The sequence below is a fragment of the Lissotriton vulgaris genome, chromosome 1_1, assembly GCF_964263255.1.
Source record: "Lissotriton vulgaris chromosome 1_1, aLisVul1.2, whole genome shotgun sequence".
Lineage (NCBI taxonomy): Eukaryota > Metazoa > Chordata > Amphibia > Caudata > Salamandridae > Lissotriton > Lissotriton vulgaris.
The window spans coordinates 935134664-935149007 of NC_141685.1; the positions used below are offsets into that span (position 1 = coordinate 935134664).

Below are 14344 nucleotides of genomic sequence, written 5' to 3' on the forward strand. Positions count from 1 at the left end.
GTAAAATCGATACATGTGATTAGTTCTGTTGCGAAGGACTTCGATGTTAACTCCAATAGTGTGTTTCATCAAATTATGTTCCTCCATTCGTCATGATTCCTTTGTGGGGGTGCAATCCCGTTTTTTTGGGCTTCAGTTGAGACAGTTCATCACAGTGGGGGATGCACACCATTTTTAACCAACAATTGTAATTCATCTAGTTAATCCATCCTTCGTTTGAGTTGCGTGCAAATGAGATTGTCCCAACATGTGTCCCATCTATGCATCCTATCACATGGGGGAATTGGGCAATTTGGTAAAAGTCCTTCTTGGTCTGGTCTAGTGCCTGTGGGGTGCTTGGGAAGTAAATGTGGTGTGGCATCCTCTGTATCATGGCATCAAGGAATGCATGGAAAAAGCGCGAAAGTGCACTTTGTGCACCCCTCCTGCTGTGTCTATCACCCCCTGAAAACTACCTGAGGCCAACAGGTGTAGTGAGCACAGGACCTGGATGTGAGTGGGGATGGCATGTGTCCTGTGTGTGGGGTGTTCAAGGAAGGGTCTGAGTTCCTCAATTAAATCATAGATACTGTCTTCATCCAGTCTGTAGTGGGTGTAGATGTCCTCCTCAGTGCGCTGGTATATGGTAATGCGCGCACCGAAAATCCTCTCCTGGCGCCTCCTCCTCTGTGCAGCAGCTCTGAGTCACATCCTCCTGGCTATCAAGTAAAGCCCCGCCAGTGTGGAAAAAAGTCTGTTGCATTCTGGTACTCCTTAAATAGGTTGCAGCTGGTTACCACCTGCTCCTACTTGGTGGTAATTGCAATCCTTAAATTTGCGATTTTTTCATATATTCCATTGCGATTTCTTGTTTTGCGATTTTCAGTTTGCGAATTTCGCACACTGAGAAATCACAAAAATAGGAAATCGCAGTAAATTCGAATATTTTCCAATCTCGCAAATTAAGGAATCACATTTTTTGCGATTTCTAGTTTTGAGAGGCACTTTTGCTACATACATTCCGACTAGCGAATTTTCATTCGCAAACGCTTGTTTTTGCGATTCACAGTGTTTACGAATTAAAATTTGCTTCATACATATGGCCCATAATCTCTATCAGAAAAAGCGTTACCAAAGGTAAGTAATTTGTTCATATATGACTGAGTTGGGTCTTGAAATGTTTTTATTGCTATTGTTTCGGCTGTCCTAGGTATATAAGCAGGGGATTTATTGTGATTTGTTTTTTTTTCCTCCTAGAGAGGCCCGAGACGAAGCTTTGGAGCACGGTGAGTGTCTTCACTTCCATTTGGTGAGGTTTTGGGGAGGTTAATTGTTTGTGATCTACTTAAACAGTGCAGACTGACTATTATGTGAGAACGGTTGATTTGTCCTCTGAATATGCCAGCTAACCCCTTGAGTCGTCAAAATATCCAATGGGAAACATCATCTACAACGATTTTTTAACAACAAATTACTTTATTCACGAAGTCTTAACAACGAACCATGATACTTCAACGATGACCTGAACCACGAAGTACGGAACCATAACTCTTCACTGTGGACTGGAACTGGATACACGTTGTTTTGAAGGCTGATGTCTTGTTTTGGAACGGGTAAGGATGATATGCACGTCTCTTCTCTCCGCCTCACTAAACATGACGTCACTTTTCTCCGCACTGAATTTTATTAACGTGGCTGGTTCCCTGGTTAAAAAGGGTGAGAGGGGAACTAGAGACCGTAAAAGTGTACAGAACTCTAACTCAACCCCCTGGTGTGGTCAACATGTTTCTCGCCGAACGGCGATTCGTCAGGACCAAAATACAGTACTACACAGAAAAACACATATGAACTAAATGCTCATTCAGTATGTAGAAGGTAAATACAACCTCTCTCAGTCGGAGAAAAAGAGGGCCACGGGGTCCTGCTCTATTTTGGCGACCCTAGGGGAATTGGATTAGGCCTCGCAGCGTACTCCCATGAGGCCAGCGCTATTAGGTTACTGGAACCTTCATTAAGGCGCTGGAACGGCGGGACACCTACCCCTCACGCTCGCGGCAAAAAAAAAAAGGAATTTATTAGCCTTTTCAAGCCTATTATAGTATGACTGAGTAAAATAGTATTATCTGCATACTGTAAATATTTAATTTCTTTACCCATCACAGTGGGCGAATGCGAAATTACATTAACCACTTGGATGCTATGGCTCCTCTGGATCTTCCATGTAATTTCCATTGAAATCAATGGAAACTCCATGACGAGTTACCCTTGTCATTAGCGGCGAAGAGGTTAATAAAATGGGCTGGGAGATCGGCCATAAATAAGTTAAAAAGGCGAGGGGCAAGCACACATCCCTGTTTCAAGCCGACATTTGTATCAAGTCGACGAGTGGTGTGACTGCCGTCGCCAATTTTAATCTGGACCCAAGTATTGGAGTACAATAAATTAATCATTTTTAGAAGAGTTTTTGATATACCCCAATTAAGAAGCTTCTTCCAGAGAATATTCCTGGGAACGGAATCAAAGGCGGCTTTTAGGTTGATAAAACATATGTACAATTTTTGTTTCCTACATTTTGCTTTTTCGCCAAACAATGTTAATAAAAATAAATTTGTCAGAGTCGATTAACCCTTCCTAAAACCTGATTGAAAAATGGGAATCGATTCTTCTCTTAGCGCCCAGGATTCCAACTCCTCTAACAGACAACTTGCAAAAATTTTCGCCTCAACATCTGTGAGGGTTATTAGTCGATAATTTGCCGGGTTGTCCTGAGGGCCGTTTTTATAAATAGGCTGTATAATGCTTCCCCGCCATGAGTCCGGGATGTGACTGGTTTTAAGAACCTCGTTAAAAAGGAACGTTAATAACTCTGGCCAATTTATAAGTTTAGCTTTAAAAATACAATTTTTTGTGTTTGGGCTAAGGGCATGAATCCAAGTTATGTGCAGAATGAACATGCAGGTGATCTGGTACTAGGGGTGGGCGTAATTTGGGTAGTCGCGCTATGCAAAGCCCTGCGAAATGGTAAAAAATCTCAGCGAGCATGCAGAGTTCTGCGAACACGCGGATTGCTTGTTCTGCCTGTTCGCAATGCTTTTTTCCTGTTCTCGAACGCTGTTTGCGTGCTCAGGGGGAAATATCTCACGAACACGCATTTTGAAAGCGCGAACAAGCAAATAATTCCGCAAAGCCGCGGATCGTGGAATTTCTGACAATTCAGGGTTCTCTGCTGAACTTAAAATTACCCAAATTCCGCGAGCGGAATGGAATTTACTGGCCAGGCCTATCTGGTACTGTGAAGCAAAGCTGTTGGTAGCCAAGCATCTTAAAAAGCCTCAAAAGTCCCGCTCCTGCTCGAAGTTGAGGGCAGAGACCCATTCCTACTCTCAAAGCTATTCCCACAACAGTTTCTCCTCAAGTTCAATGTTGTTGTGTAAGTCAGATTCCAAATCGAAGGGGAAACACAGGAAGGCCCCATCCCACCACTCTTTCTTCAGAGTAGTTGCAAGGACATAAAGGTGTCTTTTGGGATCTCTCTCGATCTCAGATTAAGGAATCCACAATTGGTCCAGGTGCTCACTAAATTCCCGGAGTTATTGGCGGCACAGCAGAATACAAGGCGTTAAATAAGGCCATGTTGCTCTATTTTAGCACTTCAGGTCCCTCTGGCGCTCCTGCAGAGGCCTCCATTTGAGTTGCCGCTGGAAGATCCATCATCTCTGCTGTCTGTGCCTCTCGAAGTCTCCTCTGGTTACCCACCAACTCAGATGCTGACTTCCACTCCAGCCCCGCAACCTGCATCAATCTAGACTGCTCAGGAGTGGGACCCTCTGCCAATGTCTGTCTCAGAGCTGAACTCGTCTCCTCTCCGACTGAGGCTGCATCCCAACTTCATTCCCACATGTCCTATTCAGACAAAACACTACCTCTACCACAGAGGTCCTTCAGTTGGCCCACCAGCTCTTCAGTTGAGACACTGAACTTAGTCTGCCGCCATTAGGACTTGACAGTGGTGATGATGGGAATGAATTTCCTCCACATTATGATGGCTGCAATATTTGTATATGGACTTGCAGGAGTTCAGTGGGCCTAATTCTTCCCTAATTCCTTGCTGCCCTTGGGTGTTCACGTAAATGGTGGCTGTGGTGCAACTCCATCTGTAACATTGGGGGGGGGGGATACAGGTTTTCACTACCTCAATGACGGATTGTTAAAAAGGGACTCTCCACAATCAGTCAAAGACCTCTCCAGATGACGGCAAACCTCTTAACATCGCTAAGGTTCTCGTTCGACAAGCCAATTCACACCTGAATCCTTCACATAGGCTTCCTTTCTTCTATCACAACAAGACCAAGACATTCAGGCTGTGACACAATGTGGAAGCCTCAATGTTATTTCTGAATGAGAGGAGCTCTGACGCTTATTACCCTGCAGGCCTCCTGCACACCTGCTTGCCCACCTCATCAGGTAGCATATGTATCCTTCTGTGGGATCTGAACTCTCAGTGGGCCCAGCAACAATGAAACCAGCCCGATATTGTATTGTATTGTATTGTAATTGCATTTATATAGCACTTACCACCCCTGACGAGGCGTGAAAGCGCTTTTTCGGCGAGTAGCACGCTATTCTGGGACCCATAGAGGATTAGTGTTGAATTAGTATAGTGAAACATGCAAGTACATTTTAAGTGGTGGATAGGTTAGTCAGTTAATTGGATTTGGAATGATAGCAGGATAGAGTAGGACAAAGGTTTGTATTTATATAGCGCTTGTTGACGCACGCTATTCAGGAAGCCTACAAAGGATTAGTGGTGATTTAATATAGTGAAATATGAAGTAATTTCAGTGGTGGATATTAGTCAGTTACTTGGAGTGAGAAGGATAGCGGATGGGTGTTGAAGCGCTTTTCTGGCGAGTAGCACGCCACTCCGGAACCCATAAAGGATTACTGTTGAAAATTAGTATAGTAAAAAAAAATATGGAGTAATTTGAGTAGTGGATGTTATTCAGTTATTTGGGTAGTATATTAGTATTGTTTAATATGGAATTTGGGAAGTGAACATGTTAGTCTGTTAATTTCGATTGAAAAGGATAGTGAAGGGATAAAAGAGTGAAGGATCTTTCTTTTTTTTCTTTTCTGTATTTTTAGGTCTTAGCAGCAGTAGTAGGTGGCTTTTGGATGAGTAAAAGGAGTTTTGGAGTTTTGGAGGGGAGAATTCAGAGGGAAGAGTTTTGAAAGGTTTGTTTTAGGGGATCGGTATAGTAAAAGAGGTGTCAGATGATGCAAGGAGGGGTAGAGTAGGAGAGAGTCTAGAAAGGGTTATTTTGGCAATCATAGTAGTGGTATGGGGTTTGGGATAAATGAGAGCGTGGATGTAGAGGATATATTGATAGATGTATAGAATGAGATATAGGGTAGTGCATTGGAAGGAGGAGTAGAAGAAGTTTGAGATGAGTCAGAAGGTTGGGCTAGAAGATATATTGAGCGAAGTATAGGCTGAGAAATAGGGTAGTGCATTGGAAATGCTAAATTAGAAGAAAGTGATAAATATATAGATCCATAATTACATTGAAAGTATATAGATACATAAAGGAGGTAAGTATATGTAGATTAAAGATATTGATAGAGGCACAGGATGAGAAATAGGGTAGTGCATTGGATACACGTTGTTTTGAAGGCTGATGTCTTGTTTTGGAACGGGTAAGGATGATATGCACGTCTCTTCTCTCCGCCTCACTAAACATGACGTCACTTTTCTCCGCCCCCTCTCTTCTCTGAACTGAACATTATAGAAACGGGAACTTGCCTCACATTATTTGGAGAAGGCACTATTTTTTAAATAAAAATTAATTTATGCAATCCATGCCTTTTGAAAGGAATTCCTGCAAACAATTCAACACGAGTTAAAAAGAGTGTTTGGATGCAGTTTTCATTTTTCTAAATTGCTTGCACGACGTGGGAAATGCTTCTTTTGGAATTTACTTGCATTTTCAGGTAGGTCAATCTTTTTTTAAACATTTATTATTAACCCTTGCCATAGAATCTAAAGTGGATTGTGGTAGTGGGTGTGGGAAGTAATTTAGTACTCGTTATTCCTCCATTTTACTATTCATTATAGCCAGCTGATTTAAAATAGATAATGGACCAAATGTTTTGTGGCATAGGGTGAATTAACGCACTTTTCTTGTCTTTCAACGTATTATGAATTATGTCTTTGAATTGATTTTTTATTTATTATTTACAGAATCATCTCTTTTAAAAATAAAAGTATCATTGTGCTCCACGAAGAACACAGCTAGTTATGTGTTTATTCAAAATAACTTTATGGCTTTAATTGGTAATGGGCATTTAAATCTGTTTAAAAACGTTGTTTAGGAAGTAATTGTTACAAAAGTAGTGGTTAAGGACAGTTCGTTGTTTAGCTTTCGTTGTTGAGGAAGTCGTGGTTTAGGCAGTAGTTGTTAAGTCATAAAACCAATATCCAACATTACAGTATTTCCCTTATATCTCAGTCTCTGGCACTGCTATCAGAGTTGCATGAGTAACTTCCACCCCACCACAACCTTCCATTTCACTTCATGAGACATTTGAGGCATGTATAGCTCAAGAAAGAATAGTGCTAAGAGGATTTTCTTCCCTCTGTGGCACCTCAGAGCCTGTAAGTAACTCTTAAGTCACCTATAAGTAGTAAGGATTTCTTTTGAATCCATGAATAAGTCTAGAGAGGTGTTAAAGGGTTTTCTTGAAATTACTGAAAGAATGGGGGACTATTTCCTACTTTAGAAAGTGGCTGCCTGGAGATAGGTTTTCCACCAGCCCAGTTGCACTCTTCTCCTGGCCCAGAATGAGCCTGGTTTGAGGATGGCAGTGAGGTACTCTACACTCCCCCTCTTCCCCTAGATTGATCCTTGCTTGAGACCCTATAAATATCTCAGGGATGCAGTGCTGTGCACTGGTGATTGGGCATAGTAAACATATTCTGATGAATACTTCTGACTGCACTTTTACAATATCCCCAGACTGGACCTGGAAGCTTTCACAGCAGTGCTTCTGTGCGCCACTAGGTGGCACCATACAGCTTTGTATTGACTTTGTTCCATCCCAGACGTGATGAAATGAAATTGCATGAAAGCGCCACTCCTGCACCCCGATGTCAGTTCCTTTCTTTCTGCACCTTCGAACGCGCCCCCATGCGGCAACAGATGTCAGTCACAGACCCCAACGAGGTGTGGGAAGTGCTTTATTTGTTGATTAATTAAAATCATTACAAAAATGCATAACAAGCACTAAGTCTGATTGAACAAATATGAATACAATGCCAAAATATAACATGCCCGACATCAGATTAACCGTTTTCCAGTTTTGGAGGTAAAGTGCATAAGTACATGTGATAGCAGCTTATAATTTCCAGTTAAAGTGCAATGAGCTCACATGATAAAAATTAAAAGGCTAAATACAAGCAACCAATATGACTAGATTTCTAAAATGACTAAAACTATTAGCAACAGCGATACAATAGTATCCCAACATCTATACTAAGGTGGCCTGTGCTTTCAGCAGCAGCTAAAAAATACAATACATTTTCCACTGACAAAACTAAAGTGCAGCGAGCTAACAATAACATAGTTACTAATACATTTTAAAACTGATCTGTACATTATAGCACCATACTCAAATCTTTAAAATCATTGGATCGATCATAGCTACAAAAGTTACCAAACAACATTAAAATATCGCAAGGTTTTAGAATGATTTAAAAGTACCTTAAAATTGCCCACGTACTCCCTAAAAACAATAAAATCATTACTTTGCACCCAGCAAATGTATCAATTACTCCAGTATTGGAACTTTCATAGATTCCCATTGCTTGTATCATTCCCCGTCGTCGGAATGGGAGCCTCGGTAATAATATATATATATATATATATATATATCTATAGGTACATACACCCTAATAGGTGTAAAAAAGGTAAAAAATTAGGCCTAGGCCTCATTATCTTTTGCAGCCTATAGCTGTCATTATGTAAAAAGACCCAAAGTCCCCTTAGCAACCAATCAGATCAGCCTCACCCTGTAGAACCTTCCTGAGAAAGCTCAGAGCCTCAGATTTTCTACCGCTTCGTTGGTGACAGGGAGTCTCCTTAGAGCTCTGCTCTAACTTCAACTTGAGGTACTGTTTAAACAGTTTTCTTTAAGGATTTCTTTCAGCTTTGTCATGGCTGATAAGGAAAAGAAGAGCCTTTTCAGGTCTTGTGCCACTTGTGGCAAAAAACGACTTTATACAGAGGATCAACATCAAGACTGTATTTACTGTCTATACCCAGACCATAAGGTCGATAAGTGTAGTATATGCAGGAGAATGTCTGTTAAAACCCTCCGTGATCGTGAAGGACGGCTGCTTCTGTGGCTCAGGAAGTTGGAAAGGAGGGAGGAAGTAGTGTCTGGTGATGAGGAAGATGCCAGATCAACATCTTCAAAGACTTCATTGAAGAGGGGCGGATCGTCTGTGAACACTTCAACTGAACCCCCCTTAAAGGCTGTGCGTGTGACCTCTGATAGGTCTGGCAAGCCAGGGCCTATCGAATCTCCTCACGTGAGTGTAAAGGAGAGGGAAAGGCAGGCACTGCAGGTGCAAAAGGCTAAACTGGATGAGAGCTCGGCTGGGCCTTCCCACCAGGTTAAAGTAGCCAAGTCCGTCAAAAAACCGACTGTAGAGGCTTCTACAGGGGTCAAGAAGGACTCTAAATCATCTGAGGTGATTTTGTCTCCTCAGTCGTCGACGAGCCATCCAGCGACGACGAGGACGACGACGAGAGCGTCGACGAGGACCTCGATGTCGATTCCGTCGACGAAGACTGGATCGACGACGGCGTCGTCGACGATGACCACGTCGACGGTGACCACCACGTCGACGAAGACCATCCCGTCGACGATGACTATTCCGTCGACGGTGGCAATCTCGATGACGACGATCCCGTCGACGAGGACGACGAGCCCGTCGACGACGACAGCTCCGTCGACGAGCCCGTCGACGATGGACCCGTCGACGATGACAGTTCCGTCGACGATCCCGTCGACGGTGGACCCGACGACGATGATGGTTCCGTCGACGATGCCGTCGACGGTGAAGGGACTCTCGTCGACGTTCCCGTCGACGACGATTCAGAATATAGAAACGGTGGATTTGTTTTCAACGCCGTTGACGACAGGAGCGCCAGAAAACAGCAGAAGGAGGAGGATAACCCCAGATATGACTTCTCCAAGGAAGGTACCATCATTACCTCCACCCCTTTTGTTGGATGAAGATGACTACTCAGAAGAGGAAAATGAGATGTATGGGGACGCTTACAGTCCATCACAATTGAATCTGAAATACCATGATTCGGATTTGGATGAGGAATATTATTATCAAAAGGAACAGCGGCCAGAGAGATAGGTTGCATACCAAGATACCCAACCACAGCAGGGCATGGTATCGATGCCTATAAGTCTTTTGACAGACTTGAGGGCTATGCTGGAGGAGTATAGGAGCAAGAAGGGGTCGCAACCTGTGGAAGGTCAAGCACAGGTTCAACCGCAGGTGGTGGCAGCACAGTCAGTGCGGCCTGCACAGGAAGAACATGAGAGGGCATATCCTCCGCAAGTCCAAGTGGATACCTCGGATGAAGATGAAACGGGGCAAAACCAAGATCAAGAGAGTGAATGGAACCAATATATTGCTCCGGATCCGGCTTCACCAGTGCCAGACCCGGTCGATTCGCCTCCGGCTGATGTAGGAGGTTTCTTCAGCCTGATGGAAAGAGCCACAGCGCGCTTTAAGTTAGCGATGCCGACAACATCTACAGATTGTTTTTTATACGATTTCAAAGAGGCATACCGTAAGGCCGTGCGCTCGATTCCCATTGTGGAGCACATATGGGAGGAAGGGAAGAAAGTGATGCAGACCCCAGCGACGGTCATTCCAACTCTTCCGCGCTTGGAGAAAAAATATAAAGCTCCAGATGACAGTCCCGCCTGTTTGATTGGACAACCTAGACCTGACTCGGTCATATCGCAGGCGGCACAGAAGAAATCGCGGAATCCTTCGGCCACCCTCACGACTCCGCCGGATAAGGAGGGTAGAAGGTTGGACAACGCTGGATAGCGTTTTTCGTCGATGGCTAGCTTGCTGGTCAGAGCGGCGAATGCCTTGGCGATCCTAGCAAGGTACGACCGCCAGATGTGGAGTGATGTGGCACACTATGTGAATCTGCTAGCGGATGACCAGAAAGCGGAAGCACAGAAACTTCTGGAAGAGGGACAACGTTCCTCTTCGGAAATGATTGACTGCGCGATGGACATCGCCACCATCTCTTTCCGTGCCCTAGGCAGTGCAGCGGTTCTTCGGCGACAAGGATGGCTGAGAGCTACATACTTCCGGCCAGAGGTCCAGAATAGGATTTTGGATTTGCCCTTCGACGGGGACATGTTGTTTGGGAAACATGTCGACGATACCCTACAGGGTATAAAGAAGGACACAGAGACAGCAAGGGCTCTGGGGAACCTGCAATATAGAAAGACACCGTTCCGTGGAGCACGAGGAAGAGGTTTCTCTTCACCTAGAGGAGGTTATCAGCAACAGCGATATTCACAGCAGTCGCAGTCTTACAGGCCCCAGTACGGCAATCAATACTATCAGAGGCAGTCGCAATCCCAGTCTTTCTCTCGCCAGAACGCTCGTGGACGACAGGGGCGTCAGGGCAAGGACGCTGGCAAGCGTCAATAGCGGCCTCCCGACTCTGCCAACTGTTCCTCCGCTTCTGGGATCTCCAGTGGGCGGCAGGATATCACAACATCTGAGCAGCTGGGAAGAGATTACATCGGATCAGTGGGTATTAAATATCATCCGAAATGGGCATACTCTAGAATTCCAGGACTTTCCACCTACAAGAGCTCCCCACGCCGCTACTTCCAACCATCTGAACCTTCTTCAAGAGGAAGCTCAACAAATGCTTCAAAAAGGGGCGATCCAGCGTGTTCCCCTATCACAAAGGGGAGAAGGTTTCTATTCCAGATTTTTTCTGATCCGAAAAACAAAACAAAAGTGGCGTCCTATCCTGGACTTGAGGGAGCTCAACACCTATCTCACGAAACTATCGTTTCGGATGATTTCACTCCAGGACATATTGCGCCTCTTGAACCCAGGCGACTACATGGCAACATTAGACCTGGAAGATGCCTAATTTCATATCCCGATCCATCCAGCTCACAGACGTTTCCTTCGCTTTACAGTAGGCAAGAGTCACTTCCAGTTCATGGTGCTCCCATTTGGATTAAAGTCCGCTCCTCGGATATTCACAAAGGTGCTGGCACCGGTAGCGGCATTTCTGAGAAGACAGTCGCTGGAAGTATTCCCGTACTTAGACGACTGGCTGCTGAAGGCCCCAAGCTTGCAAGAGGCATCGAAGGCAGTGGACACGTGCTTGAACCTCTTTATTCATCTGGGTTTACAACTCAACAAGGAAAAGTCAGTTCTTCAGCCTGCAAGTACGGTGAAGTTCTTGGGAGCGATACTCAATACTCAGGAGTGCAAAGCCTTCCCATCGGAAGAGAGACAGATGAAACTCATATCGTCAGCCACCCGTTGCCAAAAGAGAAGTTGGATGACAGTCAGGATGTACAAATCTCTTCTAGGGTCGATTTCATCCTGTATTCAATTGATTCCGCATTGCAGACTGCGAATGCGCCCCCTGCAGGAGGAGCTGGACCTTCAGTGGAGACAAGTGGAAGGTTCGTTCGACGACAGGGTGACGATAACCCAGCGGATGAAACGGTCGGTTTCATGGTGGATGGAAAGATCTCACCTCACTGTGGGACTCAGTTTCAAGGCTGCAAGGGCTCCTCAGGTCATTACCACGGACGCTTCTCTTCAAGGTTGGGGAGCGGTCATGCAAGACCTCCAGGTCAGTGGTCACTGGACTCCGGAAGAATGTCATCTACATATCAACGTTCTGGAGCTAAGAGCTATTCGACTGGCAATGTTGGCTTTCCTCCCAAGGATTACAGATTCAGCAATCCTGGTGCGGACGGACAACACCACCGCAATGCATTACGTCAACAAGCAGGGAGGCACAAGATCGCCACTGCTTTCACAGGAAGCCCAAATACTGTGGGAATGGGCGATAGCGCAGAACATCACACTCGTAGCAGAACACCTTCCAGGAGTATGCAACACGAAGGCGGATACGCTAAGCCGCCTGAGAGCAGTCTCGCACGAGTGGGAATTGGAGGACGCAGTGATCAAGGACATCTTCTCCCGTTGGGGGACCCCAGCGATCGACCTGTTTGCAACACCGGGGAACAAGAAATGCCGGTGTTACGCAAGCAGGGAACACCATCGAGGGTCACTGGGGAATGCCCTTTCGATGTCCTGGTCAGGCGCGTTTGTTTACGCCTTTCCGCCATTTCCCCTAATTCCTCGAGTCCTCAAGAAACTCAAGATGGACAGGTGCAGGATGATACTAATAGCGCCTGCCTGGGCTCGCCAGTTTTGGTACACGGAGTTGCTTCTCCTATCAGAGACACCACCCATTCATCTGCAACCCAAACTGACACTTCTGTCTATGTACAACGGCCAAGTTCTTCACCCGAACCCGAGCTCGCTTCAGTTGGCGGCTTGGCTCCTGAATACAGAGAGTTTAAGGATTTAAACATCCCAGAAGAATGCAGGACCATCTTGGCACAGGCACGAGCCCCTAGCACTAATAAGACATATAGAGCGAAATGGAAGAGGTTCCATTTGTGGTGTCAGAGGGAAAAAGTACATCCTTTCTCGTCAGCTCCGCATCAACTCTTACCATATATTCTTTCATTGGCACAAGCAGGTCTGGCTCATGCTTCTATCAAGGTCCACTTGGCAGCTATTTCCAGGTATAGGAGAACAAGATCGGGTCCCTCTCTATTATCAGCGAGAGTAATCAAACAATTCCTGAAAGGACTGTTTAGAGTTTTCCCGCCAGTTAGGCCCCCACCTCCGGTGTGGCACTTGAATGTGGTCCTGGCTCAGCTAATGAGACCGCCATTTGAGCCAGTGCATAAAGCGGACCTGAAGTTCCTATCATGGAAAGTGGCGCTTCTTTTGGCACTCACCTCTGCAAGGAGAGTAGGAGAGCTTCAGGCTTTAACCATCAAAGAACCCTTCTTACAGTTCAAGAATGATACAGTTATCCTGCGGATGAACCCCAAGTTCATTCCGAAGGTACCGACAGACTTTCATCTTAACGAGCCAGTGGTTTTGAAATCTTTTTTTCCTCGGCCTTCAACCCAGGCTGAGAGGACACTTCATTCTCTGGACGTTCAGAGATGTTTGAAATTCTATCTACAACGCACAGCTGGATTTCGAAAAACACCCCAACTGTTTGTGGCTTTCGGAGCCCCAAGGAAAGGATTTCCTTTGTCAAAACAAGGGATATCTAGATGGATAACTAGTGCGATCCGGTTCTGCCACCAGGCGGCAGGCAAACCTTTACAAGGACAGGTGAAGGCACATTCCACAAGGTCGATCTCCGCATCAGCGGCGCTGTTTGCTGGAGTATCCATAAAGGACATTTGCAGAGCAGCCACCTGGAGCAGTACGCACTCCTTCACGAGACATTACTGCCTGGAGGCGGCTGCAAAGGAGGATTCGGCTGTAGGACAGGCAGTCCTGAGAAATCTCTTCCAATAAGAGGTGAGCTTTCCTCTCTTCCCTCCTCCTGTTTTTTCAAACATTTCGTTTATTATGCTTTGTTACTGCTTTATAGTGGTTATATCTGTGATGTCAGTAGCTTATAATGATTCTGTACTGTGCACGAAATGTTTGAGGTATGCTAACTGCTATCTACTCTGATACAAGCAATGGGAATCTATGAAAGTTCCAATACTGGAGTAAGAAACAAGTTACTTACCTGTAACTTTAGTTCTCCAGTATTGGTAACTTTCATAGATTCCCATGCGCCCACCCGCCTCCCCTGGGAAAGCTCACTTTAGGGCTAGGTGATTATGTGGCAAAGCAACGGCTACGAAAATCTGAGGCTCTGAGCTTTCTCAGGAAGGTTCTACAGGGTGAGGCTGATCTGATTGGTTGCTAAGGGGACTTTGGGTCTTTTTACATAATGACAGCTATAGGCTGCAAAAGATAATGAGGCCTAGGCCTAATTTTTTACCTTTTTTACACCTATTAGGGTGTATGTTGTGAGAAGGTGGCCTGATATGCAGTGCTCACTATTCTAGTGAACACTATGTATCAGTCCAGCAACCCTTATTGATGATTGGTTGTAAGTCAACCTTATAGACCAGCTATCCTAGTAGCGTGGATACGAGCAGTCTAAGGCTAAAGACTCGAGAGGGC

General features: G+C 45.2%; 1 protein-coding gene across 1 annotated transcript in view; it reads left to right on the forward strand.

Moving 5' to 3' along the window:
• The window catches only part of MCRS1 (microspherule protein 1), a 329302-nt gene that overhangs the window by 265927 nt on the left and 49031 nt on the right, over positions 1–14344 (forward strand). Inside the window, exon 10 of the mRNA XM_086959133.1 lies at positions 1237–1265. Within this exon, the coding sequence (XP_086815259.1) occupies positions 1237–1265 (29 nt within the window). The remainder of the gene's footprint in view (positions 1–1236; positions 1266–14344) is intronic.